General features: G+C 35.1%; 3 protein-coding genes and 1 long non-coding RNA gene across 8 annotated transcripts; all 4 read right to left on the minus strand.

Annotated features, from left to right (window-relative positions):
• Window positions 1-636: 636 nt before the first annotated feature.
• LOC140811728 (arogenate dehydratase/prephenate dehydratase 1, chloroplastic-like) lies at window positions 637-5,270 on the minus strand. The gene is made up of 11 exons (XM_073169785.1): window positions 4,569-5,270; window positions 3,986-4,053; window positions 3,811-3,903; window positions 3,522-3,722; window positions 3,125-3,205; window positions 2,968-3,063; window positions 2,385-2,462; window positions 2,228-2,317; window positions 2,064-2,131; window positions 1,414-1,495; window positions 637-985 (listed from the first exon to the last, which is right to left on the minus strand). The coding sequence occupies exons 1-11, from the start codon at window positions 4,828-4,830 to the stop codon at window positions 929-931; spliced, it is 1,176 nt and encodes a 391-aa protein (XP_073025886.1). The 5' UTR covers window positions 4,831-5,270; the 3' UTR covers window positions 637-928.
• A 2,143-nt stretch (window positions 5,271-7,413) lies between these two features.
• On the minus strand, window positions 7,414-9,826 carry LOC140812650 (uncharacterized). The gene is made up of 3 exons (XR_012113709.1): window positions 9,216-9,826; window positions 8,899-9,038; window positions 7,414-7,751 (listed from the first exon to the last, which is right to left on the minus strand). It is a non-coding gene; the product is annotated as an uncharacterized lncRNA (long non-coding RNA).
• Window positions 9,827-10,208: 382 nt separating this feature from the next.
• LOC140812649 (protein S40-6-like) lies at window positions 10,209-12,844 on the minus strand. 4 transcript variants are annotated; one of them, XM_073170983.1, is made up of 3 exons: window positions 11,548-12,844; window positions 11,380-11,455; window positions 10,209-11,017 (listed from the first exon to the last, which is right to left on the minus strand). In XM_073170983.1, the coding sequence occupies exon 3, from the start codon at window positions 11,001-11,003 to the stop codon at window positions 10,458-10,460; it is 546 nt and encodes a 181-aa protein (XP_073027084.1). In that variant the 5' UTR covers window positions 11,004-11,017; window positions 11,380-11,455; window positions 11,548-12,844; the 3' UTR covers window positions 10,209-10,457. The 4 variants fall into 4 exon arrangements, with proteins under 4 accessions (XP_073027084.1, XP_073027083.1, XP_073027082.1 ...); XM_073170982.1 differs by having other exon boundaries at window positions 10,209-11,257; XM_073170981.1 differs by adding an exon at window positions 11,200-11,257 and having other exon boundaries at window positions 11,380-12,844.
• A 1,442-nt stretch (window positions 12,845-14,286) lies between these two features.
• On the minus strand, window positions 14,287-26,355 carry LOC140811642 (soluble starch synthase 3, chloroplastic/amyloplastic). Of its 2 annotated transcripts, XM_073169663.1 has the most exons (17): window positions 26,081-26,355; window positions 25,635-25,698; window positions 25,133-25,548; window positions 23,880-25,020; window positions 22,939-23,150; window positions 22,526-22,796; window positions 21,552-21,727; window positions 20,382-20,489; window positions 19,766-19,875; window positions 18,558-18,663; window positions 17,850-18,020; window positions 17,539-17,667; window positions 16,792-16,974; window positions 15,794-15,925; window positions 15,583-15,694; window positions 15,235-15,358; window positions 14,287-14,761 (listed from the first exon to the last, which is right to left on the minus strand). In XM_073169663.1, the coding sequence occupies exons 1-17, from the start codon at window positions 26,204-26,206 to the stop codon at window positions 14,632-14,634; spliced, it is 3,711 nt and encodes a 1,236-aa protein (XP_073025764.1). In that variant the 5' UTR covers window positions 26,207-26,355; the 3' UTR covers window positions 14,287-14,631. The 2 variants fall into 2 exon arrangements, with proteins under 2 accessions (XP_073025764.1, XP_073025765.1); XM_073169664.1 differs by lacking the exons at window positions 25,635-25,698; window positions 26,081-26,355 and having other exon boundaries at window positions 25,117-25,378.
• Between the last annotated feature and the right edge of the window lie 377 nt (window positions 26,356-26,732).

Here is a 26,732-nt window from a genome sequence, read left to right on the forward strand (position 1 = left end):
TTCAGTCGACTAAGGAGAATATAAAGTATTATTTAAGGAATGGATTTTGCCAACTAGAGGCTTTGACGTAGCAAATACAGTAGTTTCACGATTAAAAACAACAAAAGAGTGTTTGCTTAAACCCGAATTTTGCGTAATTTTTTTTATTTTAATTGAATCTAAAAATTAATTGGAAATTAATTCTATTTTTACAAAACTGATTGTTATATATATATTATATATATATATCAATTTTTCAAACATTAAACAATTTAAATTTTCTCATAATCTACAAATTATATATATTATATATATATATCAATTTTTCAAACATTAAACAATTTAAATTTTCTCATAATCTACAAATTTAATGACTTTTTTTAAAACTTCCAATAGCTTGATGATTGTTACTTAGAAATTCAATTAACGTGTTGCACGTTAACTTCACAGACATGTCCAAGATTTCATACTCACACCAACGTCAAACTTGAAGATTACACGACCTTAACAAGAGAAAATTGAATACATCACTTTCGGAAGCAAATTTTTTTTCCGTGTGTAAAATTTTAATTAATATTGTAGCATGGCTGACGTATCGACATAATTGAAAAAAAATAATTACAACGTTAGGGTGAGAAAAATTTCAAGAAATGAGCATGTAGAATTGATTTGATCTATTACATTTGAACTTTCCAGTATGTTGTGATTCAAAAACAGAAGAAACGTAAAACGACGCTATACTACGAAGCGAAGTAGACAATTACAGGTCCAAACTGAAAAGATTGCGTTGATAGCCATCAAGGTGAAACAAGCACATACACATATACACGGTAATTAAATGTTCTGTCTCGTTATCCATCATTAGAAACGTGGTGATAGTCCAACTTAAAAAAAAAAAAAAAGAAATGTGGTGGAAGCTGAAAATTTCAGGGTGCAACTTGGCAGATTTTCATGGATCTGTATCTACTGGATAACAACCAAGAACTCGAAGAAACCTTGCAAATTCCTACATCATTAACAACAGTAACACACGAGTTTTTTAGCATTTGAATAGTACTGGAAGACTGTTTTGTTTATTTGGATTGAGGTGTAAATGAATCGAGCAGCTTTGAGACAACTTGATAAATATTTATTTGAATTTGAAATTACCAAATTCCAATCCAAATTCAAACATGTTTGAATTTTTTTCGAGTCTAACTCAAACTCGAATATATGTGATTCGAGCATTGAAATTTTCTTCATATTCGACTCAATTTCGATCTATTTACACCCCTAATGTGGACATCGAGAAGAGGAATCATAAAAAACCTTGGATTAAGCAGTTTACTAACAATGAGACGCCACCATGATGTTGTCTTTGTTTACCAATCTTATGTTCAATCAAGTTATTTGCATGTGGTGCAGAAAACGAACAAATACATGTAAAATACAGACCTGAAGATGGCCAAGTGCATATTGGGCGCGAGGTTCAGCCATTGAAGCTTCAAAATCAATGTAAAAGAGGTAGTCAAAGTATCTGCAGTTGGGATTTTACGTCATTTCCATGTAGAGAATGATGTTATGTTCTAGGAGATAGGAAAGTGATTTGAATGTCAAAATGAAATAATAGGATTGCTGAGTATATTGCATAACATATAACTCTGATCACTGATGATATTCATTAGTCATTATTTAGCATGAGCAACATATCTAATGCTTTTGTACAAGAGAACTATAACAGAAAATGGAATGTGCAATGAGAAATGAACACTGCGTTCAGCCACTCCCCGCTGCACATAGCAACGAAGGGAATAAAAAAATAACATGGTTGGGGATTAAAAACATCTGCACATGTCAATTTGAAATATTTATTTGCCAAAACAACCAACCAAGATCTTGTGTTTGACAAATAAAAATTTGAATATAAACCAATTTTTAAGTGCCAAATTGACATCAAACCAACCAAGATCTTTCTTGGAAATTAATAATCTTAAAAAGCTCAGGAAGCTGAGCCAACAATTTCTATTACTAAGAGTAAGAGCATAATCATATGACAACATGACTTGACAATAGTTTGTACTTTAGATAAATAAAGCGCTACTCACGTGGCACTCCCCCTATTAGAATCATCAACGACCCTCAAAGGCCGCCTTTTCTGTGGCCGGCTCTCAATCTGTAGATTATCGTTAAAATCATAGTATAATTATCATATTTTAATAAACAGGAAAAAGGCACAAGGACTGCAAATAAAATCACACCTACAATTTACCTTCGACAAATCAATACCCCTCAAAGCAAAGACTGCCAAGGCCTTGAATAAAACTCCAGGTCCTTCGTCCAAAGTGAATACAATGCTAGTCTATAAAGAAAGATTACATTGTTTGATCAACCAACAGAGAGTCAGAGACTGATTCAAGAAATAATACCTTATAAGGTCGATCTGTTCCGGGGATTGTAGGTTCCCTTGCAAGTATTAGAAAACGGGTAATGTTATCTGGGTGATCCTGCTTGGAAGACCACATAAGTAACTATTACTGGATTTTTTGACATAGTCATCTATTATTTTTATAGCAGAAATATAAGAGTAGGAGAAGGAAAGAACAAATGAAGTGGGTGAGATAAAGAAAATTTATGGTGTGCTCGTCAATTTTTCATCTAAAAACTGAGTTCCACTTTCAATATCAGCAGCTCATGATCAAATCTCATTATTTCATCTTCATCGTGATTCATCCCATTCCAATCAAACAATTCATGTGCATGCACTGTTTGGCAGAAGATTCCATAAGTACACAAACAAGTAACATCAAGCAAAACAGTTGTCTTGATTTCCAGTAGCATTAAATTAATATTGTGCTCATATATGTGTGTGTGTGTGTGTGTGTGTCATAGGCTAATACATTGGGTCCAAAGACCAGAGTTCAAAAGTTTTGCGTAGAATTCTGAAAACAAAACATTACTAGGGCTCAAATAAAGGGCCTTATTTGATAAGATTCTAAACCAAAACTTCACCTGTATTCTTTCGGAAAGAACATTAAGTCCATAGATTTCTGCAGCTTGAGCACTTGCGATTGCTCCAGTCTCTCTTACAGCTTCGGAGGCTACAATCTGTCATCGTGTCAAAGCTAAATCAAATAAAATTTGCAAAAAATAAATCTCAAAAGAGCACCTGAGCAGCACCGGCAGTGTCATCTGCGCTAACTTTGGTTACACCCAACTTGTTTAGATACATTTCACACTGATCAAGGGCCTGAAACCATAGTCGACAACTTGTTACTTAAATTCAGGGAAACAGATGGCACATGTTATCGAATGTAAATCGGGAAAAAAAACAAATAAAAAATTTCCCTTGCACAATACAAGAGTCTGACTTTTTATGGTTTTTTATTGCACTGCCTACTTGAATTTTTTTTATCTTCAACATGAAACCAAGGAATGAAATAACTCCAGCAAATCGTGGAATCCATTATTACCTCACTTGACTTGTTTGAACCCAACCAAAGATTTTGAAGAGTTTTCCAAAGCAGATGAATTCATGAATGTAGAAAAGATGAAGAAATTATCACCTGTGGATGACTCAAGACGCACTTTAGCTCCTCCTTTCTAACCCCAGGCAAACCTAGAAGGCAGTGACTGACAACTAACTGAACTTCCCCGACAATGTGAAGCCTGTGACGAAGCAACAAGTCATAGTTCCGATGGATGCTACCACCAACAGAATTCTCAATAGGTAGAACTGCTTTGTCGACCAACCACAATTCAACTGCCTAAGAAATAGAACTCAGCAACGTGAAGGCAAAAGGAAAGTTACTTGATTGAAACAAAGTAAAAGGATAAGTTGAAAAGTATCATTACCTTGAATGCAGCCTCAAATTGGTCGCAAGGAACAGTCTCGCACTTAGGATATGCTTTTAATGCAGCAGCTTCACTGTATGCTCCTGGAATCCCCTATTTAGGCAAGTAGACCTTTCTAAGAATAAAAATATACAAATCCAAGCAAAGTTATTGATGGAATTATAGCTAACATTACCTGATACGCAACACGAACTTTTGAGCCATCACTAGAAGAAGAAACAAAGTTTCTAGCAGACAAAGGTTCTGCATTTGAACATAATTTATTTAGTGCATGCAAAGAAATAGTGTAACCAAAATGGCCATCGATGTAGAAAAACAGATCACATAATCCTAGACTTCAATATTCATCATCCCTAATTAAATATTCTCAAAAATGAGGATCAATCTGGCTCAAGAAGGAAAAAACTTCTACGTTTAATATTAAAATTGTCGATGCCACGGCATCATTTTGCTCGGTCTTCTCTAGCATAGGCGTCAATATGATTAGAATCAGCGTGAAAAGTAATATTTCAACTAAAATCAGATAAACATTACAATCAGAACTCCGTGGAAAACTCTATCCATCCAAAATTATACTGACAAACTGGACCGAAAACATTAATTTTTTTTTGTCAAAATCACATGTTTTCCACTAATAAATTGTAAATTACAGAAACTATCAGTCTGATTCCGCCATTGACCAGAATGAGGTTTTGAAATGAATCGAACAAACCTGTACTCAAGAAATTAGTTTAACACAAAAAATGGGATGCACTTACTTGGAAGAGAATTTAAATCATGATGAAATCCCACAGCAAGAGGGATTTCAGTGGCCCCTTCAACAGCCTCAGGAGTTGAGGGTGTCTCATCTTCCACAGGGGTGATTGCCCTGTGAGACAGACATTCCCATTTCGACCAAATCCTCAAATTCAAGAAAGTAGACTGCCTATGCAAGGAATCCAAAACGCCAAATTGAGGACGCGTGGTGGACTTCTTGCCATTAAAACCACAAACCAAGATCGGCGCAGCCTTCAAAGCCATTTACTTTCGATGTCCCGACCCCAACCAAAGTGTTGTATTCAAATTAACAAAATTCATGAGAGGAACAGAAAATTACCAACGGAGTGTTGACGGAATTGCAAAGAAATCTCTCTTCCCAGATCTGTTTTTGAACTTTTCACCGGTAATCAATTGGAAAAGTCCGGTTTCTTGCACTCCCGCAACAAGAATGTTGAATAATTTGTTGGGAAATCTTGAAAAGCAGGCAAGAAATGGAGAAGAGAGAAGTAGGTAGACAGAGTGTTGGTTACACGTTTATACTCGTCGTGTGTATCGACGTGTACATTTCCGCGAGCGCGAGTGCGGGTAGGTAGACATGGGAATGGAGGGTGGGGGTGGGGGTTTGAATCTTGAAGCGGAAGAGTGCGGCGGAGGATTAAGGTAGGGATGAGATGGTTGGTGATCATCTGCGTCTTGGCCGTTGGCGAGGCCCCACTGCTCTGTGGGAAATTATATTATATAAATACTAATATAAATATTAAAAGTAATTATGCTTTTGCCTTAAAAAATTTATTTATATGTGTTTTTTTAAAATTTCATTTCTGCTTAATTTAACTTATATTATAAATTAGTTGGATATCAAATTAGAAAAATTTACTTGATTTCTAATATTCACTTTGTTTACAAAAAGTATCAACTTCTGATTTTTTTAATAATTTATTCATTGTCAATAATTTAATAATCTATAAATTTAATCACTTTTACTTTGTTGTAAACACTTTACTAATTTAATAATTTCTTTAAAGAAACTTTTTATTTTAAGAAAAATTACAATACTAATTTACGGTTTTTTATATATCTATACTATTATATTAAGTGTGAGGACCTTAGAATAATTACTTTTGAGGACACCAAAATATTTAATTCCATAATTACCCTTCTTACCATACTTAAAACATTTTCAAGTCACTCCATATTTTAAATAGAGAAAAATCAAAATAAAACTTCCCTTTTGAATCGAACAACTTTTCTAAATCGAAAATAATTTCGTGTTAATTATTTATTATTATTTAAACAAATTAAAAATAATAATAGCACATGCAATGCATGTGCATCTTTTACTAGTATAATCTAATTTAGGGTTCCAAATTAACAAGGCATCCTCAATCCTTAATAGACGATTCATTAATTTTAACCACGCGTGGACATAATAATAATATATAATAATGATAATAATAATAATAATAAATGTATAGATATTTGTAATATGTATTTATATATTAAAAGTTGAAGGTAAAACTAAAATTCTTAGAAATTCAAATATATATTTATTTTTTAAGTTTAAGAGTTATTGTCGATAATGGAACATCATCAGCTATCCTCTGACGTCACGTAATGCGGCAATTAAAACCATACGGCCCCTAGCGGTTTAAATATGTGTTAGCCATTAATGGAACACAGCTTGCACCCAACAACTGTCCACAATTAATGATCTTTAAGTTATTGCAAATATATTTTTTTTAAATTCGATATAATATTTTGTGTGATAAGAATAAAAAATACAACACTGTTATTTTTATTTAACTAGTATTTAACATGTGCAATACAAAAATATTATTTTATATAATTAAATATTAAAATTAATAAGAACTAACGTTTATAAATTTATGTTGTTAAATTGACTTATTTCTTGACTTACTGGAACTGTTATTGATATAAAAAAAAAATATCATTTTCTAGCTCATTTTTAAGTTCGTCGAGCATTTTTAGTCTAAATGTCAATTAAGATATGTGAATTTAAAGAGCTAAGCTTCTCATTTTATAATCTTTCAATTACTTCTATTATACTCACATTTATATGTGAGACAATATAAGTTATTCTTGTACACTCAAGGTCCAACAAAACTAGTCGAGCTCGATAAGCTTAACGAACGATCTCGAACGAGTTTTTTATCGAATCGAGCTCTGACTAGCTCATGAACAGTTTAGTTCATTTGCATCTCTAAGATCAACTACAAGCCTATATTATTTTTTAATACATTTTAAAAATTGATTTTAAATTAATAAAAAAAATTAAAACTGTAAAAAAAAATCAATAAATTAAAAAAAATAATGATTAAATTATATGTATTTTTTAATTATGTATATATTTTTAAATACCACAAGCTTCAAAAGAACCATGACAATACAATGCATATTGGAATTTATCCACTTTTTAAATCATGTGTAATTTCTAAAATTTAATTAAGTGTAATTTTTTAATTATGTTTTAATTATTCAGTTTTTTAAATACAAATTTATTTAAATGTAAAATTCACATTCGACAAACATACATGCAACTTTATCTCACATATACATGAAGATGAGATCAAGTTCAAGATCACCGAGAGGAAAATGGAAAACTTGAAAAAGCATCAAGATCGGTTCCTAGAATATATCAAGTTTGATTTAATAAAATTTGAGCTGTATATTGATAGTACCAAGTGATGTAAAGTTATTTTTTTTATTTTAAAGTAAATAGTTTGCATTATTTTCTGTATAAACCAATTAATATAATTTTCATAAAAAAAATAGAAAAAAAAATTGAATAATACATTTAAGAATTACACGTTAGTGCAACAAATACCTTAAATTTAGGCATGAAATGTGGGGCAAAGCAAATTAAACGCTGTTCACTATTTTGTTTTCCCCTGGAAGCAGACATGTAGGGGTGCGAAATTGTCCAATCCAAGGATGAGGGAGGCATGCGACACCGGTTTGCAACAAGAGTGCAGCGCTAAATCCCACGACCGAATCCAAGGTGCAAAAATGTGTAGAAGAGGTGAAGGTGACAATTCATCTCGGATGGAATGAATTAATGAAATGGTCCAGACACACTCTTAAATTAAATGGTCCAATCCAATTGTAGATACAGTTACAGTGTCTTTCACAGAAACAATTCGGTGTTTGAGTAAAGACGAGACCTTCAAAACCAAGAAACAGAGGAAATACTAAGAATTAACTATTGCAAATTGAAATTTTAAATGCAGGTGCTAACAAGACTTTTCCGGACCTCATAAATGCATATTGAAGGCTACGGATTAGCTCCAGTGAGCTTTTCATTGTTACTTAAACTTTTGAGTAAATATACCCTCCTTTTGTTCTTGGGTTTTTGGCAAATTCAATGCCTTCCTACATCTGTTCTGTAAATCAAACCCCCACCCAATGCACTCATTTCAACTTAGTTCTATTTCCATCTCCTCCTATTACCTATATATAGTTGTTGCATTTCATGGAGTTGCATGATCTTAATTTTATAAAGGTTTAATTCTTTGTCGAAGAACCGATAATCTTTAACTGAGAATCCATGGTTCATCTGTTGAAAACCAAATGACCTGTGTTTAGTGTCTTCTGTCGTCTATGAGATTATAAATAACATTTGGAATGGGGGTATATCTATAAGCCAGACAAGAAGAGTGACATAAGCCAGCTGGCATGCTAATACGAGATATTGGTGCTTTTCAGTTAGAAAGCCGTCGTTCTATCAATGTAGAGCTCGATTATTTGATTGAGCCGTGCCAATATCATGATTACAAAATCAAGATATCTGTACAGCAAGCTACATGTCACTCTCTTCTCTCTGCATGCAATTCAAATACTGGGACTAATAAGTTATTGGTTTGTTTTTCTTCAAATATTTTGTTCTAGTTGTTCTCTGAAAACTAGCTTCTATTTTTATATAAACAGTTATTTCCTGAATGTCACAGGTAAACACCTCACAATCGGCTTCATTGTCGCATAGTTAAGTACAACAGATGGGGAAAGTACATTCTTCTGCCTATAATCCCATTTGATCGAGCAAACCCAGCACTGCAATCAGCACAGACGCCTTATTTCAAGAGTTAAGATTCTTTTTTACCAAAAAACTAGTGCACCAGTGATTCTTCGCTACTAGAAGCATACACGGCAGCTTCCAGTTCGCAAAGTTTTAAATTTCAAGTTGCTATACTTCCCTACATATCTATTTTTTCCACTATGGTTGTTTCATTTAATGTGAAGAAATCTAAAAATACAAAGAAAAAATGGAAAACAAAGAAAAGTGCAAAAAAATTTCTCAACGCATTTACTCACCTCTTCCTAAAGACTTCCAACTTTTGAACGAAGCGTAAAGGTAGGTGAAAGAATGTATCTTTTTGGTATTGTCATTAAAATCCACTTCAAAAGAGCAACAATCTTTCCCAGAAAGATCCCCTTTATTCTGTTCCTAGGCACTGTACAGCCAAACCACAATAGCAAAACATTAGTAACTCCCACAGACAACAAGATGAAGGCAATTATAGTGTCCTATTTCTGAACTGAAGATTAAGAAAATTTAATGATCTTCGATATAGGCAGATTAGTATAGCTCTATAAGAAAGAGATATCAGATGAGAAGTAAGATAGATTACCATATTAAGCTAGAAAACACGAATCAATAAAGCTGTTCTGATTTGAATGTTGCCTCATGTGCCAACCGATGGCGTGCCCATATGCCTATAAACATGCGTAAATTTACAGAATTCATGTCATCGTATATACCAAAGAATCAAAGTTCCCCCGCATCTTATCCAATTAACATCCTGCAGATTACTAATGCAGGTGAAAATTGGATTTTTTTTTAGCATGTACAGAGTCATTACCTGCATGATTCGAGTTACTGAATGTGGCTTAAAATATGCAGAGAATAGTCCTCCTGAGGCTGAAGCTCTACTCCATCCAATTATACTCCTAATGCCTAAAACATGATTTTTTAATGTCAACATGAAAATATTTTATCCTTTTCAAATTTCTTGAATTCCATGTCTTCTAGCCGCGCGAGAAGCTTTAAATAGAGCAGGACAGGATTGTCGGGAATTCATGGAACAACTTTACAGTTGTCTTAATTTTGGAAAAAAATATTTCATCATTCTTAATGCGAAAAATTTCCCAATCCTATAAGATGTCTTGCTTTGTTCTGAAGTCTAGCATCAAGAAATTTTTCTATAATTATCATATATTTTATCGTTTATCTTTAACTATCAAACCAGAAGAATGATGGCATAAACGGTAAATGTAGTTCGAAACACAGACAAAAGCCCAAGACAAAAGTCTTTCACACAAAATCTCTATGACTGCCTGCCTTTTATTTCTTTAATACAATACAAAACCCACAAGCCAAGGCTGGTACCGGAAGAATGATGGCATAAACGGTAAATGTAGTTCGAAACACAGACAAAAGCCCAAAACAAAAATCTTTCACACAAATCTCTATGCCCGCCTGCCTTTTATTTCTTTAATACTGAATATATATATATACACTTTATATTACCATATGTATACTTTATATTACCAAATATAACCCAAAAAGTGGAGGGCCAGTCTGACAACCAAAAATTATGCTCTGGAACAATGGAGTGCATAACTATCATAAAATCACTAAAAATACTTTTTAAGAAAACAAAATCACTAAATAACATAAAAATCAAATCACCCTCGAATATAACACAAAAATAAAAAAGGGTAGGAACATTTCACATTTTCACTTGCTACAGCTGACAGAGATTGATCATGCAAGGATAACGATGATACTTGTCAATCAGGGATATCTTTGGCAAAATTTATATTTTTCAAAAATCACGAATAATTGTTGTTTTCTGATATTCAAAAAAATATCATTCCAGAAATCCAGTCTTGGTTAAAATGGAATTCCTTAATTTGCTGAGATCTCTTCCTTTGAGAGTTCTTCCAACACCTTCGCACATGGAAAAGGAAGCAATCTGAGTACCAGCAAACCTTCTCGCCAAATATTCATGTGGTGGGACCATTTCATTCCCATCGTCCTCGTCGACTAAACCATGGCGATTCTTCCATCCCATATAATCATCAATATCATCATCATCATTGTCATGTGAACCAGATGCATCATCCCACAAGTTCTTGTTAGACTTTCTCTTCATAATCTTGGACCAATCCGGAATGTCCATAGGAGCTGATGACTGCTGAGGCTCCGTCCATGCTCTAGAGGGTCCGCCGCCGCCGGCCCTTCTAATGGACTGCGCAGCGGCGTTGCGCCATGCATTTGATGATGAACCGGAAAAGTGGTTCTCTCGGGTTTTTGAGTTCGAATCTTCTCTTGCTTTCCCCAGAGACCACACCTCCTCTTCTTGAAGATCTTCATCTTCAAATAATGGCTTCCTACCACCATACAAATCCGCCATGCCGCCGCTACAAGCTGCAAAAACCAGTGCCAAAACAGTGGGAGCGAAATCTTGAATGCAACTCGTATCAACAAATCATGTAATTATGTAGACAAAGAAGCAGGTCGTTTATTTGAGTCTTTCACTTTATATGAGAGGAACAAGGCGGTGGGGTTGCAAGTGTAAAGTGGATATGATGAGGAACAATCAATCATACCTTTGGTTAATTAACTCGGGAAAAAAAAAAACAACGTCTTTCCGGTGATTGGTTAGCCCTCCAAAAGGCGGAAAAAAAAGATGGGGATAGATCGTGTAAAATTCACAGTCAGTAACTAAGGCAAACTTCCAAAGAAAAATACAGATATGAAGAACTTAAAAAACGAGTCTGTTGCAGCACCTGACGGGAAAATGACAAAATCCTGAGGGATATACGTGACAGTAGCTTTAACTCCCTTTGGCCTTCAAGGCAGGAACTGCAAAGAAAATTGCCGAAACAAATTAAAAATAATGGCCCTTTAAAATGAGAATATAAGTTTCAATATGATCACTCTGTGGACTGATTTACTCTTATCTGCCAATGGGGGTTGAATCTTAAAGGTGGGTTTTTTCTTGTACGGGAATAAAGTCCAAAACGCCCACAGAAAATATGTGAACGAGATAAAGGAGAGAAAGAGAAGTTGGGGTCATTGTATTCCTTGGGACTTTCTGAATGAACCCATAAAAACAGACATATGTCAAGATCCCATTTTTCCCCTTCTGGTAAAAAAATAGGTGTTATAGATATAAAGATTTTCCGAAAGCGGTTTTCAAGTTTATATATATATGCGCAATGTATCGTGTCTGGATTGTTTAATTGTATTACACAAAAAGTTCCTCTTAAGTTTCAAAAAAGGATGGATTTTTGTTGGGAAATGTGGAAGAAAACGATTCATCCCAGCTAACCTCACTGGTTTCTGTAAACCTTATCCAAGCCATGATGACAACTAAGCCCCCATTAGGGTACTACGCTTGTACTAAAAGCAGATACATATATTACAGTAGAGGTAGTAGATAGAGGTTAAACTTTATCGAGAAACGCCAATGTGAAAGTTCTGCAGACAATTGACATACAACTGTGCTGTGTTCATTTTCACCGTGGATTTTGAGAAAACAAGTTGTGAAATCGAATTCTTTAGTTTAATTTAAAATTATAGGTGGATGTTTTCATATCAGACGACAGCCAATTCTTTCTGGTGGATGGCGCGGCTTCTTTTTGTAAAGTAAGAGTTGAAAGATCAAATCCCCTCCCCGCACATTAGTCATAGAAACAAAATAAGAAAGAAAACCTTAGGCTGCATTCAATATGTTGCAACTTTAATGTACATTAAACTCACGAGATAAAAAACATAATAAAGGAGATCGAAACTGATCATTGGTCAACACATGAAAAGCTATAATATAGCCATAAAACCCGTCTTCACGGTCCTAGAGTCGGTCAATGAGTACTTCTTGAGAACATGCAACATTAAAAGAACAATTAAGTTCAAGATGAAACAAAGAAATCCATCACCGATCCAATTTGAGTACTTCCACGAACTAAAGAACAACGATAGCAAGTGATTAATTTCGAACATAAATACATGGTTAAAACTTAAAATCTCACACGCAAAAGAGTTCAAGAGAAATCACCAAAAAAGCATGTACACCAAGCCACTAAAAATTACTCAAACGAGTAATGGATTAAAAAAGCACGCAGATCGAGATTTGGGCTTCATTGATGAGATCAAACTGTGACTCAACTTCTTATGCGTTGTTTCTTGAATGATCCCCTGTCCTGGGTTTTGGGAACTAATGCTGAGATGACTCTATACATCACAACCAATAAAAAGACAGTAAATTTCACTATCCCCCCAGTATATAGTACGAGTGCTGGGCCGGACCCTTTAGTTTTTGGCGTTATTGATAATATCTGAAGTGAGTGGGGGGTAATATCACAGGGTCTTGGTGACATTTATGAGTTATAGCCTAAACGGAAGTATTGTGAGGATGAGAGGTCCCCTCAACTCTAATCACAATTCAATGTTGCTTTAGGTGTAGATAGGGAGACTATATACCACCTTTCGATTTTGGCAATTAATAATATCAAACACACTTTTAACTTTCTTTGTCAAATAACGAAAATAAGAGAGTTTGTTAATATTTATCTAACAATAAAATGAGAGACACTTTTTTATGAAATTTTCTTTACGTTAAAGGAAATAAATTTCCACGTAAACTTGATTTTTTTTTGTTCCGATTTTGTTTCTTTTGCTATTCGGTGGACGACATATGATATACCCCGGAGTAATTGTCTGTAGTTGCGGAGTTTTTGTGGTTTAACGAGGGCCACCACTAGTAGTGCATGGTTATCATGCCAGCCAATATAGCTGATTTCAAAATCAGTAATGAAGAGCATATTATTGTAGCGCAGTGCTTATTATGGGTGACATTAAAATATTAAAGCAAAGTTTATAATACATTATCCTGTCATCGGGCACTGATAGTTAAGCAAAGAATTTAATAACTTCACGGACCGAAATACGGCCAAAAAAAATACTAAAGTTGCACTTGATAGATTTGGTTTAGGACAACTTTGTTTCGAAGAATGATTTGATTGGATGAATTTACTCATCTTCAATATATATGAAAATTCACCGTAATTATTATTGAAATTTCATTGATCAATAATACATCATAAGAATTTTGTAATGTTTCAAGTGATCAAGGGAGGAGCAAAAATTTTGCATGGGAGAAGGAGAGTGAACGAATACTCATTTTATTCGGGATAAATGATATAAACTTTTAAACAAATTGTGTGTAAAATATGAAAATGTGCTTATTCCCTTTGTTGGATCGCTTTCTATGACCCTACACCTTATGATGTTAATCTATTTAATAATTTAGTTGATAAGACATAATCGTCAACTCCAAACAGGTAAAGTTAATAAATTCTTTATTAAAAACCCTTTTATATTATTATTGTGGAGCAAACATATGGCGGATAACTGCGCCCAAAAAGGCATGTACTGAGATAACGTAGACCCATATACTAACCCCTTTTGGGTCCAACGTGCAATCATATCATCATATATTATCATTATTTATTACAAGTAAAACAAAAGGAAGTTGGCCATTTGAAACTTATCGAGCATGTTTTGCCAAAGTGGTGTCCAGTTAAGAAATTTAATCGAACGTAAATCAAGCATATATCAAAACATAAGTCTATACTCTCTTTTAACGACATCAATTAGGAGCACGAAAATGCACCATGCTAACCCATTGCCCATTTCAGTCAACTTCGACTCACTTTTCTTTTTGATTTTCAACTCTTGCCTGCTCTAAAATCCCATCTTTTCACCAGAAACAAATCACTCAAAATTCTTTAGTTACATAACCATCATTTCAACAAATATTTTCTATAATGTAAATTTATGAATTTTACTCTAAAAATAAATTAATAAATCATCTTACAACGTAAATAAAACTGGCTGGATGATAAGAGAGTATTTACAGTGGCGATGCGATATCTTGCAGATTTATTAAATATATTTTAAAACATAAAATCTTACCAGAAATGGAATTGTAACTAAAGCTGTACAAAACCCTCCGTATGAATTATGATCGATCGTTCTCATTTCCGAGCAGCATGGTAGAGCTCCAGATAATCGAGAGCAGGACGATTCCAAGACCAGTCTTGCTCCATAACTCGCTTGCATAAAGTATTCAACCACTCTCTACCATCGTACCAAGCAGATATTGCTCTAACAACAGAAAAACATGGTGAGTCTTCCCATTCAAGCAAGATAAAACTTTATCAGTATGAAACAGAGAGAACCTTATAGAGGATCATCTCTTCTCAATCACATGCAATTTCCCAATTATCTTCTTTATACAACATTTTTTCCCGGTATGGAATGAGTCATATAATACTTTTATGCCTCAATCCTGTAGAAATAGATCTTTGTTCTCTTTTATTCATTCACATGTTCAACCGCAAATTTAAATAGTTCCAAATGATACCGATTAGGTAAACTCCCGTGTTTAGTTGACACAAGGGACCAAATTCAATCACAGGGCATGATGGCAGTGATTTAAGAATCATCGGTGAAATCTTCAGAAACTAATCCTTTCTTTCGAGATGAAGCCAAAATGTCATACCAGGCTAGACAGAAATGCAACTATCTGTGGTGCACCATAAAAAAAACTAAGAAAACATGAAACTGTGCCTACTTACCTATTAAGAGCATAATCAACACCGGCAGCATCTGCACCATCAAAATTAAATCCATTCGGTTCAAGACCATGACCTTGTGCTCTTTCTTTATCATGGTCAGCATCAAAAACAGTATCATATAGTCCTGCAAGGTAAATTTTGTAAAGACCAGCTTTTATGAGTTGAATGTGAAGATAAGCAACGAAGAAAAATGCCACCAAGGAACATCATGCATATTCTATGCAGATGGTTGGTTAGTTAGTCTGCAAGATCTTCCACTCGCACCGACTTGGAACTGCTAGATAGATAAGAGCTCTAAAAAAACATCTAACCAAAACAACTTACCGCTAGTTTTTTTTATTCACTTACCACCAGTTTTACGAACAATAGGAATTGACCCATATCTCATGGCTGTGAGTTGAGTAAGTCCACATGGTTCGAATATTGAAGGGACCAAAATGAAATCTGCACCAGCATATATCTGGGAAATATACAAATAAAAGTAGGTGAAAATGTACCTTGCACATAAAATCTGCAAACATACAAGGAAGGAAAATAGCTAATTTCCACTAGAAAATACCAAGTGAGAAAGAGGCTCGTCATATGATAGGCATAGGCGTGCACGATCATTATATGAAGAATGCAATTGGTTTGCCAAATTAACAAAATCATTCTGGATCCGATGATCAGGAGCCGAACCCAACAAAACAACCTATCAAAAAGCTCACTCTCAGTATAGCAAATAGTAAGTTGATATCTCATTTGTTTCCCAAAAAATTCTCAAAATATTCAACAAAAACAACTTCAAGCATTAGAAAAATGCTCTTTATCTAAAACTGAAGGACGAGCTTTGCACACTTGCAGATATGTCAACAACACATCGAGGAAGAATCTGTGTGAGGACAGAAGCAAAACATAAATCAATAGACCATGGCAAAGGAATAGCAGTTCATTCAACGGTCCAAACAAACCCATGCAATTCAATTCAAACAAATAACAAATTGAACTACTAGACATAAAACATCGCAGTTACTGAACAATTTTGAAAGTAAATTTTTCTTTTTGATATGAAACTAATTTATATTTAAATAAGAAGATGGATTACAAAGGATAGTAATCCTAAGAAGAAGATTACATAATGAAAATATAGGCTCTAAAGTAAAATCAGCAGAAAACAAACTTCCAATCCCTAACTAAATCCGCAATAAGTAAATTATTAAACTTCGGCAGCACTGTTGTCCAAGTCGCGACCCGGAATTTTATCTTTGCCCATACTTCATCCAAAGACTTTGCCAAATCCGAAAATATTCTACTATTCCTCTCCAACCAAAGCGACCAAAGATTGTTAACTGTCCTATTGCTGTCTTGTTTTAGAACCTCACCATATTTATCCTTAGAATATCTCTCTCAATTATTATACATCTCAGATGTGTAATAGTAGGAATCTTTTAACACTTCAAAAGAAAGAGATTTAGTTCTCCAAATATCAATGATATTCTTTCCTTAAAGTGCATTCTCTCAATGAACAACCCAAAAAAGACACTGAAGGAGTAGATTCAACAGAAAAATTAGGCAAACCTGTCCACCGCGTTCCAGTGTGCGCCAGATGGCATGTTTGATGAGGTGGATTCCCTTTTGGTGAGTCAAGCGACTAATTATTCCTATCAAGGGCAAATCGGCCATTCTCAACCCAAGCTTTTGCTGCAAAGCTTCCTTGGCAGCTTTTTTGCCTTCAACCACATTTTCTGAAGTATAGGACACCTGTAATTGGTATGCTTGAGTTTCGTACCAGAAAACAAAAAAATGAGTGTAATATTAAAATCTGAACTATAAGCATCACATACGTAAAATGAATGGTCTGAAATTATAATACTTCATGACCATTGATGTTAATTGAATAGTATTTCAATAAATGGTTCAAAAAAATAAAAAGAAATGGATCCCAAATGGAAAGCGGAGAATAGGCCAATCATTCATGAACACTAGAATAAAATAGGATATAAACAGAGAGAAATATGATATCCATCATCATTTCATGTAAAAACATGCCAGACATCCTCTCTACGTAATAGTTTTCATTACCAAGGCAAGATATTAAGTATAATAACATCACTCTCAACCAGTGTTACGTGAACCAATATGGTAATTAAGGCAAAACAATATTGGTAATTAAAGGCAAAGCAATATACATCTTTTTCCAACTCAAGCACACGGATATGGAACGTCAGCGAGACAAGTATACACTAGTAACAAAGTAATTTCAATTCATCTATCTCACCTCCTGCAGCCTGAAATGAAAGACAGTTTAAAATGTAATTTGCTCACCGGGATGAACTTATCATTGTATGGATCCCATATGTCCGGGTCAATTCCATTCAAAATACCATGGAACTTGAAAACGTGAGGGGCTATGGAAGGATGTCTCGAAATCTCCCGTGCATAAGTAGGGGAAACCTGTAGGAACCGTAACCAGTTATGGCAAGACAATAGAATAGGTAAACAGCAATTCCAATTTATGCTTCCACTTCTTAAAGTGTCCAATCATCAAGACATTGACGTAGGTTGAAACCGCTGACAATAGCAATTAAGTACACCAGTCTTTAAATCATTTATTTGAAGATCTCAGAGGAACTTACAGTTGTAGCCTTGTCCGAGAACTCCATTGCCTTGGCAATTAATTGTGCTCCAAATTCAAGGTTGTGTATGGTGAAAACAACACGGGCCTTAGTGAGACCATAATGCCTGTAATGATCCTTGAATAACCATGCAACTGGAGCAGTAGACCAATCATGACAATGAATTATATCCTGGCATATAAAAAGCAGGCAAGCAACACATAAGAAGATTGAAGTCCGTAGGAAATGAAAATGTCATGCTTCTTTGTCTGTTGTTTTATTGCTCTAGAACAAGTCATCAAAGATGAAAGATGAAAAGCACATACTCGAAGAAATAGCTCTATCACAAATTAAAAAATATATCATTTTATAGATACAATTATCAATACATGTTTCCTTAAAAAAAAGGTAATATTTAATATCAAAATCATACATCCTGCCACACATTTTATCAAGCTTGCATGCAACTTCCTATTCACATGTAATTCTGATTATGGCAACACGATGACAATGAAAGTGTACAAACAAGAAGAGCAGCAACGAAAGATCGATAAGGAAGCAAACTCGCAAGCCTCATAAGTTCAAATCATGAACAATTTGTTTCGGCATAGTAGTCCAGTTTGCCTCTTCCTCAATCGGGAGCAGATAAATTGCTTTGCACCATGTCAGGAATTAACGACACATGAGTATAGACATCAACCTTGATATTTGATGTGAATTAGAGTTTACCGGATGAAATCCACCTTGCAGAAGAAACTCTAGAGCCGCGTTGCAAAAGAAAGCAAATCTTTCCCCATCATTATTGCGACCGTAAATGCAACCAGCCCAAAATAATCTAAAACAAAGACAAAAAAATAATTTAGCTAGATCCAGTAACCTTTAATGATAAAGTGCTTCAAGATAATAAAAAGGCAGGCTTACAGAGATCAAATGGTACAACATTTAGTATATTGAATGGTGTACTCAGCTTAAAAAAAAGCTTGAAGTGTGTCCATGAATTAGATAATAAAAATTATGTTTCCATGTGGCATCTGGAAGACTTGCATCATTGGACCATTGTCCTCGGGACTATGCACGTTGAAACCTGAGTTATAATTTCAAATACATTCCTTAAAAGGGTACAGAATGATTCATTTTTTTAGCTACAAAAGTGAGGGGTTTATCCTTCATTCTCCTGGCTAGAACTTAAAAAAAACCATACACCTCCATCCATTAATTGATCTATCCATCACCTCTAGGCTTTCTATCTGAAATTTATGAATAAAATCAAAATCTAAAATGCCGTTCATCAAATGAATACTTTAATCCAAAACTATGATGAAAACTGACCGAGCCACATGGCAAAAAATAACAAAAAATTTTGGACAACTATAGCATTCCATTAACAAGGAAGACTCGAATGTTGCAGTTGCCCGAAACGAAACCAAAAAAGCACAGATATGCAAAGGTAACTTATTTCTCAAATTCATTCAGATAGTAATAAATAATGGTAATGAAAATTTTTGACATAATTCTTTCAGTCAACAGGAATAATGGAACAGCCCGAATATCAGAATGTGAAAGGACTAAAGTTTTAAACACTCGATTTTGAAAGCATGTCGCTTATCTAAGAATCATTTAATCTGGAATGAGGGTATTTGTACTAAACACCCAATTCAGAAAGAAAGAATATAAAAAATTCAATGTGCCAATCAAGCCGCCGCAGAAGGCTTCAAAATTAACAGGATGGGCTAGGAACGAACTAGTTGACTTGATGATCAAATAATAAACACAATGGCTGGAATCTACTCGACAACAAAAAAGAGCAAGTCAATAAAATTTTATAAACAATCATAAAATAAAAACATGGCTTTCTAAGTGCAAACATGACCAACAACCTCAAACAAAAAAACATCCCACCTTCACACAATTAATACGAGGGCAGGACTAAAAGTTACCCGTTCTGAGGTTCCAAAAAATAGACAGAGAGGCCCTCCACCTTCCCAGACCAAACTTTAATCTCAGTCCCACTCCAAAAGTAGCTTTTATGAAACTGTAAATCCTTCACCTATTTGAAAATATGTAGAGATGGCAAAATAGAGGAGAAATTAAAGCAAACATGATTGAACTAACTACCTAAGCTGCATTCCATTTCATATTTTCAAAATGACTCTTCAGAAATAGTTTTTAGTAGCTGTACTGAAAACTGTCATAAAAACCCTTCCTATTAAGTAGATATAAAGAAAGAGCAAAGAAACCTGAATTCCTGAAGATTATATGAACAATGAGTGACACCATAAATATTATCAAGAATTTTTTACCGCATTTTAGCAGTTTCACACTAAAGAGAGAAATTACAGTTTTGCCAATACTTCTCCCATCACATGTCACACAACATTCACTGGTTTTTGCGAAAGGTCAAGGGAATTCATTTTTGGAGTGTGCAAGACCATGTATAAACTTTGGAATGTAATAGTATTCATCTGCACTTTTCCATGGACTGAATTTGAAGCATAGTCAAATCCGTTTGTATTAGTTTATCAGAACTCAAGTAGCACATATGGAAAAACTTACATGATCAAATTTCAAGCAATCGTACTTCGGAAGAATAATGTCCACGTTATGATTCATGTCCTGAACAGCTCGAGAAAGGCTGGTAACGACATCACCAAGTCCCCCAACCTGCAAGAATATGATTGATAAACATAATTCAAAACATAATAAAATCATTTTATGTACATGCTTATTGATAAATCACCAGAGTAGTACAGAAAAACCATGCAAGATAGGCCAGAACTAAAGACCCTCTCTTTATATATATAAAAAAGCCACACAATTATTGGCTTGTACAAACTGGAAAAAAGAAGAAAGAAGAGCCAATAAAAAAAATAACTACCATAAGGCGATCTACGCGATTTTTACTGAGCCTGTATGCTGGGTTACAACCTTTTAGAAGACAACAGCCAGCATAATGGAGAAATTCCAACCACCACAACAAAGAAAGATCAATCCACATATTTAACATTACTTCATTACTGTCTGGATGCTGGATCAAATTACTGAGGCTGTATACTGTCAAATTACTGAAGGCCGAAAAAATCATGATGTATATTTTTCACAAACACCAATCTCCAACCGCATGGATGACAAACTATAATAAAATCTGCACCAATGCCCGTTTCTTTATATTATTAAAAACTTATGCAAATTATATATTTTAACAATCCTGGAGTCAGTATCTCCTCCCCAACATTTCACTTCCTAAAGATAAAAATACAGAAAAAAAGAAAAAGGAAAATCAGTATTCATTGATGGTACAACCATTCTAACTTTTATCATATAGAGCCGTCGAAACGAGCCAGCAGGGTTGGCCCACCAGCAACCCGCCACAACCCACCATTTGGCGGGGCAGGGCGGCCCGCCATTTGGGTGGGTTGGAAAATTGCCAACCATCCTAACCACTTGGTGAGGCAGAGCGAGATTAGCCATTTTTTAGTTATATTAGGTGGGCAGTGGGCTGGCCCACAACCCGCCTCAACCCACCATTTGGAGAGGCGGTCTAACCCGTCATATGTGCGGGTCTGGAAATTCCTAGCCCAACCCACCTATATGGCGGAGCGGGCCAACCCGACGAGCTTGACTCAATTTGCAGACTCTAATCATATTGGATTAGTTGCTTATGTTAGCAGTTGATAATGAAAAATTAATTGAAGACAACATATAATTAATCAAAAGATACTCAACCTTAGCAATAGGAGCCATTTCAACTGCGATGTGCACAATGTGCATTGGTGGTTCCTTCACAACTCCTCCAAGCACGGGTATGTGATAGTCCATACCGTTCTTGTTGTCAAAGACTCCACCGTCCTTACCCTCAGAGAACACAAAGTCCATTGAGTATGCATCCAAAGGAACCTTGACTGCCAAAATTGAAGCAAGACGTGGAGGAGAGAAGAAGGGACTTTGATAAAATAAAGAACTTCAAAAACTAGAACAGCGATAAGACACGGAAAACCTAAATGTACAAATTGTCCAAAAAGGTGGCACATGGCACATCAGCCAACAGAAACAACTTCAGATATCAAGCACGTTTCATTGTCCGTATTGAATACCACAACCAGAAATTGTATTATTACCATATGCATTCAAGCAAATGTTATTGCACATTCGCAGTCAAGAAGCCGGCGTGACATCAAGGTTTTCCATGAAAATAGATAAGTAAAGATTTTTTCATAAGAGGAATCAAACCAACAAGAAAAACCTCCAGTTATTTGTTATTATGATGAAAAGATACAAATATAAACATCTGAAGTGCATATTAATATTTTGGGTTAATTCCATCTACCACCCTGACATTTGTCATGATAACAAAAAAAAAACCCAACTATATTTAATATTACATATAACTCTCTTGAGATTCGTGAAAAATAATAAATAAATCCGAAAGCATCTAACATTACATACACCCCCTCATGTTCGTATTTTTCTCACATTTATCCGCTAAAAATATAAGATACGCACAAACATAAGGGTATAAAATGTTTGATAAATACAAACTTGATGGGAGTGTTTGTATAGATTTATTTGTTGTTTTTCAAAAACCTCCAAGGAGTGTAAATGTAACATTTAATATATCATTGAATTATTTTGTAACTATGACAAACTTCAAGGAAGGTAGATGTAATTATCCCTGATATTTTTACACAACTCGATCTCACCAGTTGCTTTGAGATGAGATCCGTTTTCATCACGAAACATTATTTGTGGTGCGAACGGACCCATACGATGCGTCCAGCGGTTGAATGAATATAGCAACCAGATTTCTGATTTCCCATTGAGGATTGTGTTGGCGGGATTATAAAATACGGTAATTGTGCTTCCAGCTCGGACATCAAGGGGATCGGTATAGACAATTTGCTTTTGAGACAACAAAAATGTTTTCAAAGTTCTTTCCTTTGTTTCCACTTTCATACGAGCGGTTTTTTTTACCTATTGAACGAAGAACAGAGAATAAAGAGAATAAGTACTTGCAAAAACAATGAGAAGCACTCAGTATCTGTTCCTGATATCCAAAAATCACATTTGAGATATTAACAGTTTCATCTTCAAATATAAATTCCAGAAAACAGACCTTAGCTTGTATAGCTTCTTCTCTCAACCGCCTTGCTGTCTGAAGTTTATTATAAATGTTTTCTTCCTCAAGCAATGCGAGTTCCTCAAAACTGGCTTTGGGGACGATGGCATGAAAATCTTGGCGACGATTATTGTCAAAAACAGTGGCTCTCTGAGGTGAACTATCAGCAAAAACCCAGTCCAAAACTAGGGCTCGTTCAGGTAAAACAACTGCAAAAAGAAATCTTACTTTGACGAACAATGCACGTCAATTTCAACAAAGGGGAGTGATAAATGGAGTGCACTAAATATATACTTTAGGAAGAATATTCAAGGGAGGATAGTCTCAAATTTATTAGTATGTAAGAAGAATTGTTCAATTTTTTAAATGCGCATTCAAACTGGCCATAGCTGATATACAGCTAATATAAATATATAGATACATGATAAAATGTCCACAAATGTAGAGAGATCACTGGCACCCAAAAAGATTATTCAAAATATTCCAAACAAGAGCATAGTCATAGAAGAAACAGTTGAAAAAAGGTATTCACGCTCAAGAGTCACCAATGGAACCAGACAGAAAACTTGATGCCATACAGAAAGGGAAAAAATAGTCGGTTATAGCAAATATAAGGTGATAGGCATTGATATTATGTTTGACAACTTATTTGTCCGTTACATGATTCTGAACTCACAGCACTTGAACTAGTCAACTCCGACAATAACCAAGCAACTGGACAAAAGTAAATTGAAAAGAAGGAAAGCTTAAAGTAGAGAAATCATATGTACAGTACACTGTACATCAAGCCCAACCATGGATAAGGTGCAACATCCTAAATGAACCCAGCAAACTTTGAGACGTCTACGTATTAGGCTTAGCATAAACCATACACAATCACAAAAAATAACAAAGATTCATTTTGATGAAAGTAAGAGAGACTTCACATTGACACTCACCGTCAGTGTACCACCAGTCTCCATCCTCGTTCTCAGATTTGACGAGCTTTGAAAAAATGGACAGTCCATCCTTCCAACCATTATACCCTCCATGAATCCATATTTCAGTAGCTTCAGAAAGTGGTCCCGAGCTCTTGTTATAGTAAAGCCTGACCTTATCTCCGCCTTCAAATTCACTAGGTTCTATATACCAGATATTATTGACAGATGTCACACCCCTTTTCATTAACTCTTTCAGCGCACCCATACTCTTTGCAACTTCCTCTCTTGCATGAGCTCTATCAGCTTCTTTAGCTGCTATATCTGCTTCTTTAAGTCTTTTTTCTTCTTCCTCTTTTTCCCTTTCAGCTTTTTGCCTTTCAAATTCCTCCAGCTCCAAGCGTTTCTCTTCAAGCAAGAAATTTTCAAAATCAAACACATCCATCCCTCCATCAACAGTAATATGAAAATCTTTCTCATCATTGTTGTCATATACGTCATTTCCATTATGGAACACGAAATCAATCCTGTATGCTTCTTCAGGAACATGCACTTGGCAAGACCACCAATCACCATTGAGATGGCTCTTGTTCAAATTTATGTTAAATGACTTCCATTTCCAGTCATTATACGCTCCCATGATAACAACAGAAGGTTCATTTTTCAAAATGGAGAGATTTCTGTTAAAAAAAATTTCTATATCTTTATCAGGTCTGGCAACCTCAGGGTAACAAAACACTTTATTCCCTTCCTTGAAATTTTTCTCAGCAAGCTTATTTATTTCATCTTTACGTAAATTCTCTTCCCTCTCCAACTTTAGTGCTGGAAAAGGATCTCTTATCTTACCATCATCACTGATTGAAACGTTGTCTTCCTTAACAGCCTCAGGCTTTACAAACCGACTTATGCTAGTATCATCAATAATTCTCGTACTTTCAGCCTGCTGCACAGTGTTTGAAATAGTTTTATTTTCATTTATTCTTGAATCTGTTTCATCTGAAGCGTTCTTTCCAGCCATGTGTATTGACTTTTCTTCTCTGGATTCCTCTTCCTCGATACTCTCGTGCCATGAAGCTTCATCATGTTTCATATATCTCTGTTTTCCTCCAACAACTCTTTCAAACTCAGGAATATCAATATCCGCAGTTGATGTCTCCTTTTCCTGCAAATCATATATCTCAATATTTTACGACTTTCGAAACACCGATAAATGAAGCATCCAGGTGCATAATTTATTATCTTGTTAATAATGCTCTACCTGCATAAATACTGACCTCGCTCTTTGTAAATCTTTCTGCATCTTTTGGCTCTATCACATTGTCAACCACTTTCGGAAGTGCTCCTGTTTCATCGTAGTGACTTATTTTACGATCAGACAATGATCCGTAGGTTGATGTTGCTTCATGGTCTATGCTGTTGATCTTGTTTTCACTTTCCTCCTTAACTTCTGGTACTTGACTAAAGTTGGCTACCACTTTGTCATCAGTTCCAATTTCCATTTCAGCTGTTTTCGTGTTGGAACCCTCAAAATCATTGGATGCTGAATTGCCAGGACCTTCCTTTTCCTCGTTAGTTTTTGTATCCCTTCTCTGGGTGCTTGTAGGTAGCTGTGTTCTGGGCATAAATCCCCTCGGTGTGGAATCTTTAGACTTTGGAGTGGAAGTTTTTCTGTGTCTTCTTCGTTGGAAGTCTGCATTACATGGATAAACGAAAAGCATGGAAAAAGGAAACCGATATTCAAAAAAGACTTTTTATCTATCAATCAAAATAACTAACCGGCACTAGCAGTAAATGAATGTCTGATCCTGGTTGCTTTGTGAGCTTTTTGCCATTCAGAGGACTGCAATAATATAAATGTTCACAAATACTTCAAAAAACCCTCAATCCAGATCATTCAAGAAATCCAAACGAATTGTGATATAAATATTTGCAGGGAGCAAGCAATTACCATAGAAACACAGTCCCACATACCATTGAAACACACTCCCACATAGCTCTAACTCAAAAAACAAACTAATCACACCGAGAAAACATTGCAGATTCGAGCCCCAGTGCCACACGGCATTAATGGCAACCACACACAATAAACATACGGATGAAAATCACAGAAATAAATAAGATAAAGAATTCAGAGTATGGGTTAAGTGTATACCACGCACGGTCTCATTCATCATCAGCGAAACATAACACTAAAAAAAATTGACATCAAGGTAAAGATTTACTATTGAGAATGAGCTAGGGTTTCCATTCGGCAAAAACCCAAGTGGGGAAATCTTCAGCTGAGTAACTCCTTCGCCAAAAAATGTTCTGCAACTGATGGGCCTTTGCAAGGGCAGAGAAGCTTCCATTTTCGTACTTATGCCTCGCCTCCGCTCCGATCCTATCTTAAATTACTGAATACAAATCAGAGGTTCGAGTTCCCATGAAAATTTAGCAGAGACGGTATGGTATGCTGAAACTGCGTTTGATCTGTCCCCAGATGTGTGTGGTGTACATGTAAACTGTGAAGTGCTCCATATATACTGAGATGACGAAAAATCCCGAATCCTAAGCTGTGTAATCCGAATAATCAGAACCGTCCATCAATTTCTTTGACTTCGTTGACCTCGTGAAGGGCGTCGATTGATCGTGTTTATATTTGTCCGTGCGCACTAGTAAAATAGTACGAAATATATCCAAATTGTAAATCAAAACTTTCTCCAAATATATATTTTATATTATGGTATATAAAAATAAAAGATAGTATTCTTTTATTTAATATTTTTAATGGAATAATATTGCCACGTCGCCTGATGAGAGGTGCTCCTGTGGTTGATATTAATTTGCTGAAATTATGGAGGAGAAATTCTTAAATCCGCACAAAAAATGCTGATC

The sequence above is a fragment of the Primulina eburnea genome, chromosome 14 (assembly GCF_022965805.1).
Source record: "Primulina eburnea isolate SZY01 chromosome 14, ASM2296580v1, whole genome shotgun sequence".
Taxonomy (NCBI): Eukaryota; Viridiplantae; Streptophyta; class Magnoliopsida; order Lamiales; family Gesneriaceae; genus Primulina; species Primulina eburnea.

Bases quoted from the DNA above. Each gene is read 5' to 3' on its own strand.
- LOC140811728 (XM_073169785.1), bottom strand. From the start codon at position 4,830: ATGGCTTTGAAGGCTGCGCCGATCTTGGTTTGTGGTTTTAATGGCAAG. The intron at 3,723-3,810 runs GTAATGATACTT...TCTATTTCTTAG, and splicing joins AATTTGAGGCTGCATTCAAG to GCAGTTGAATTGTGGTTGGT. The intron at 3,064-3,124 runs GTGCTCTTTTGA...ACACGATGACAG, and splicing joins ACACTGCCGGTGCTGCTCAG to ATTGTAGCCTCCGAAGCTGT.
- LOC140812649 (XM_073170983.1), bottom strand. From the start codon at position 11,003: ATGGCGGATTTGTATGGTGGTAGGAAGCCATTATTTGAAGATGAAGAT.
- LOC140811642 (XM_073169663.1), bottom strand. From the start codon at position 26,206: ATGGAAGCTTCTCTGCCCTTGCAAAGGCCCATCAGTTGCAGAACATTT. The intron at 21,728-22,525 runs GTGAGATCGAGT...CAATTTTGGCAG, and splicing joins ATCTCATCTCAAAGCAACTG to TCAAGGTTCCTTTGGATGCA. The intron at 14,762-15,234 runs GTAAGTAGGCAC...TTCTGTTGTTAG, and splicing joins GTTGATTATGCTCTTAATAG to AGCAATATCTGCTTGGTACG.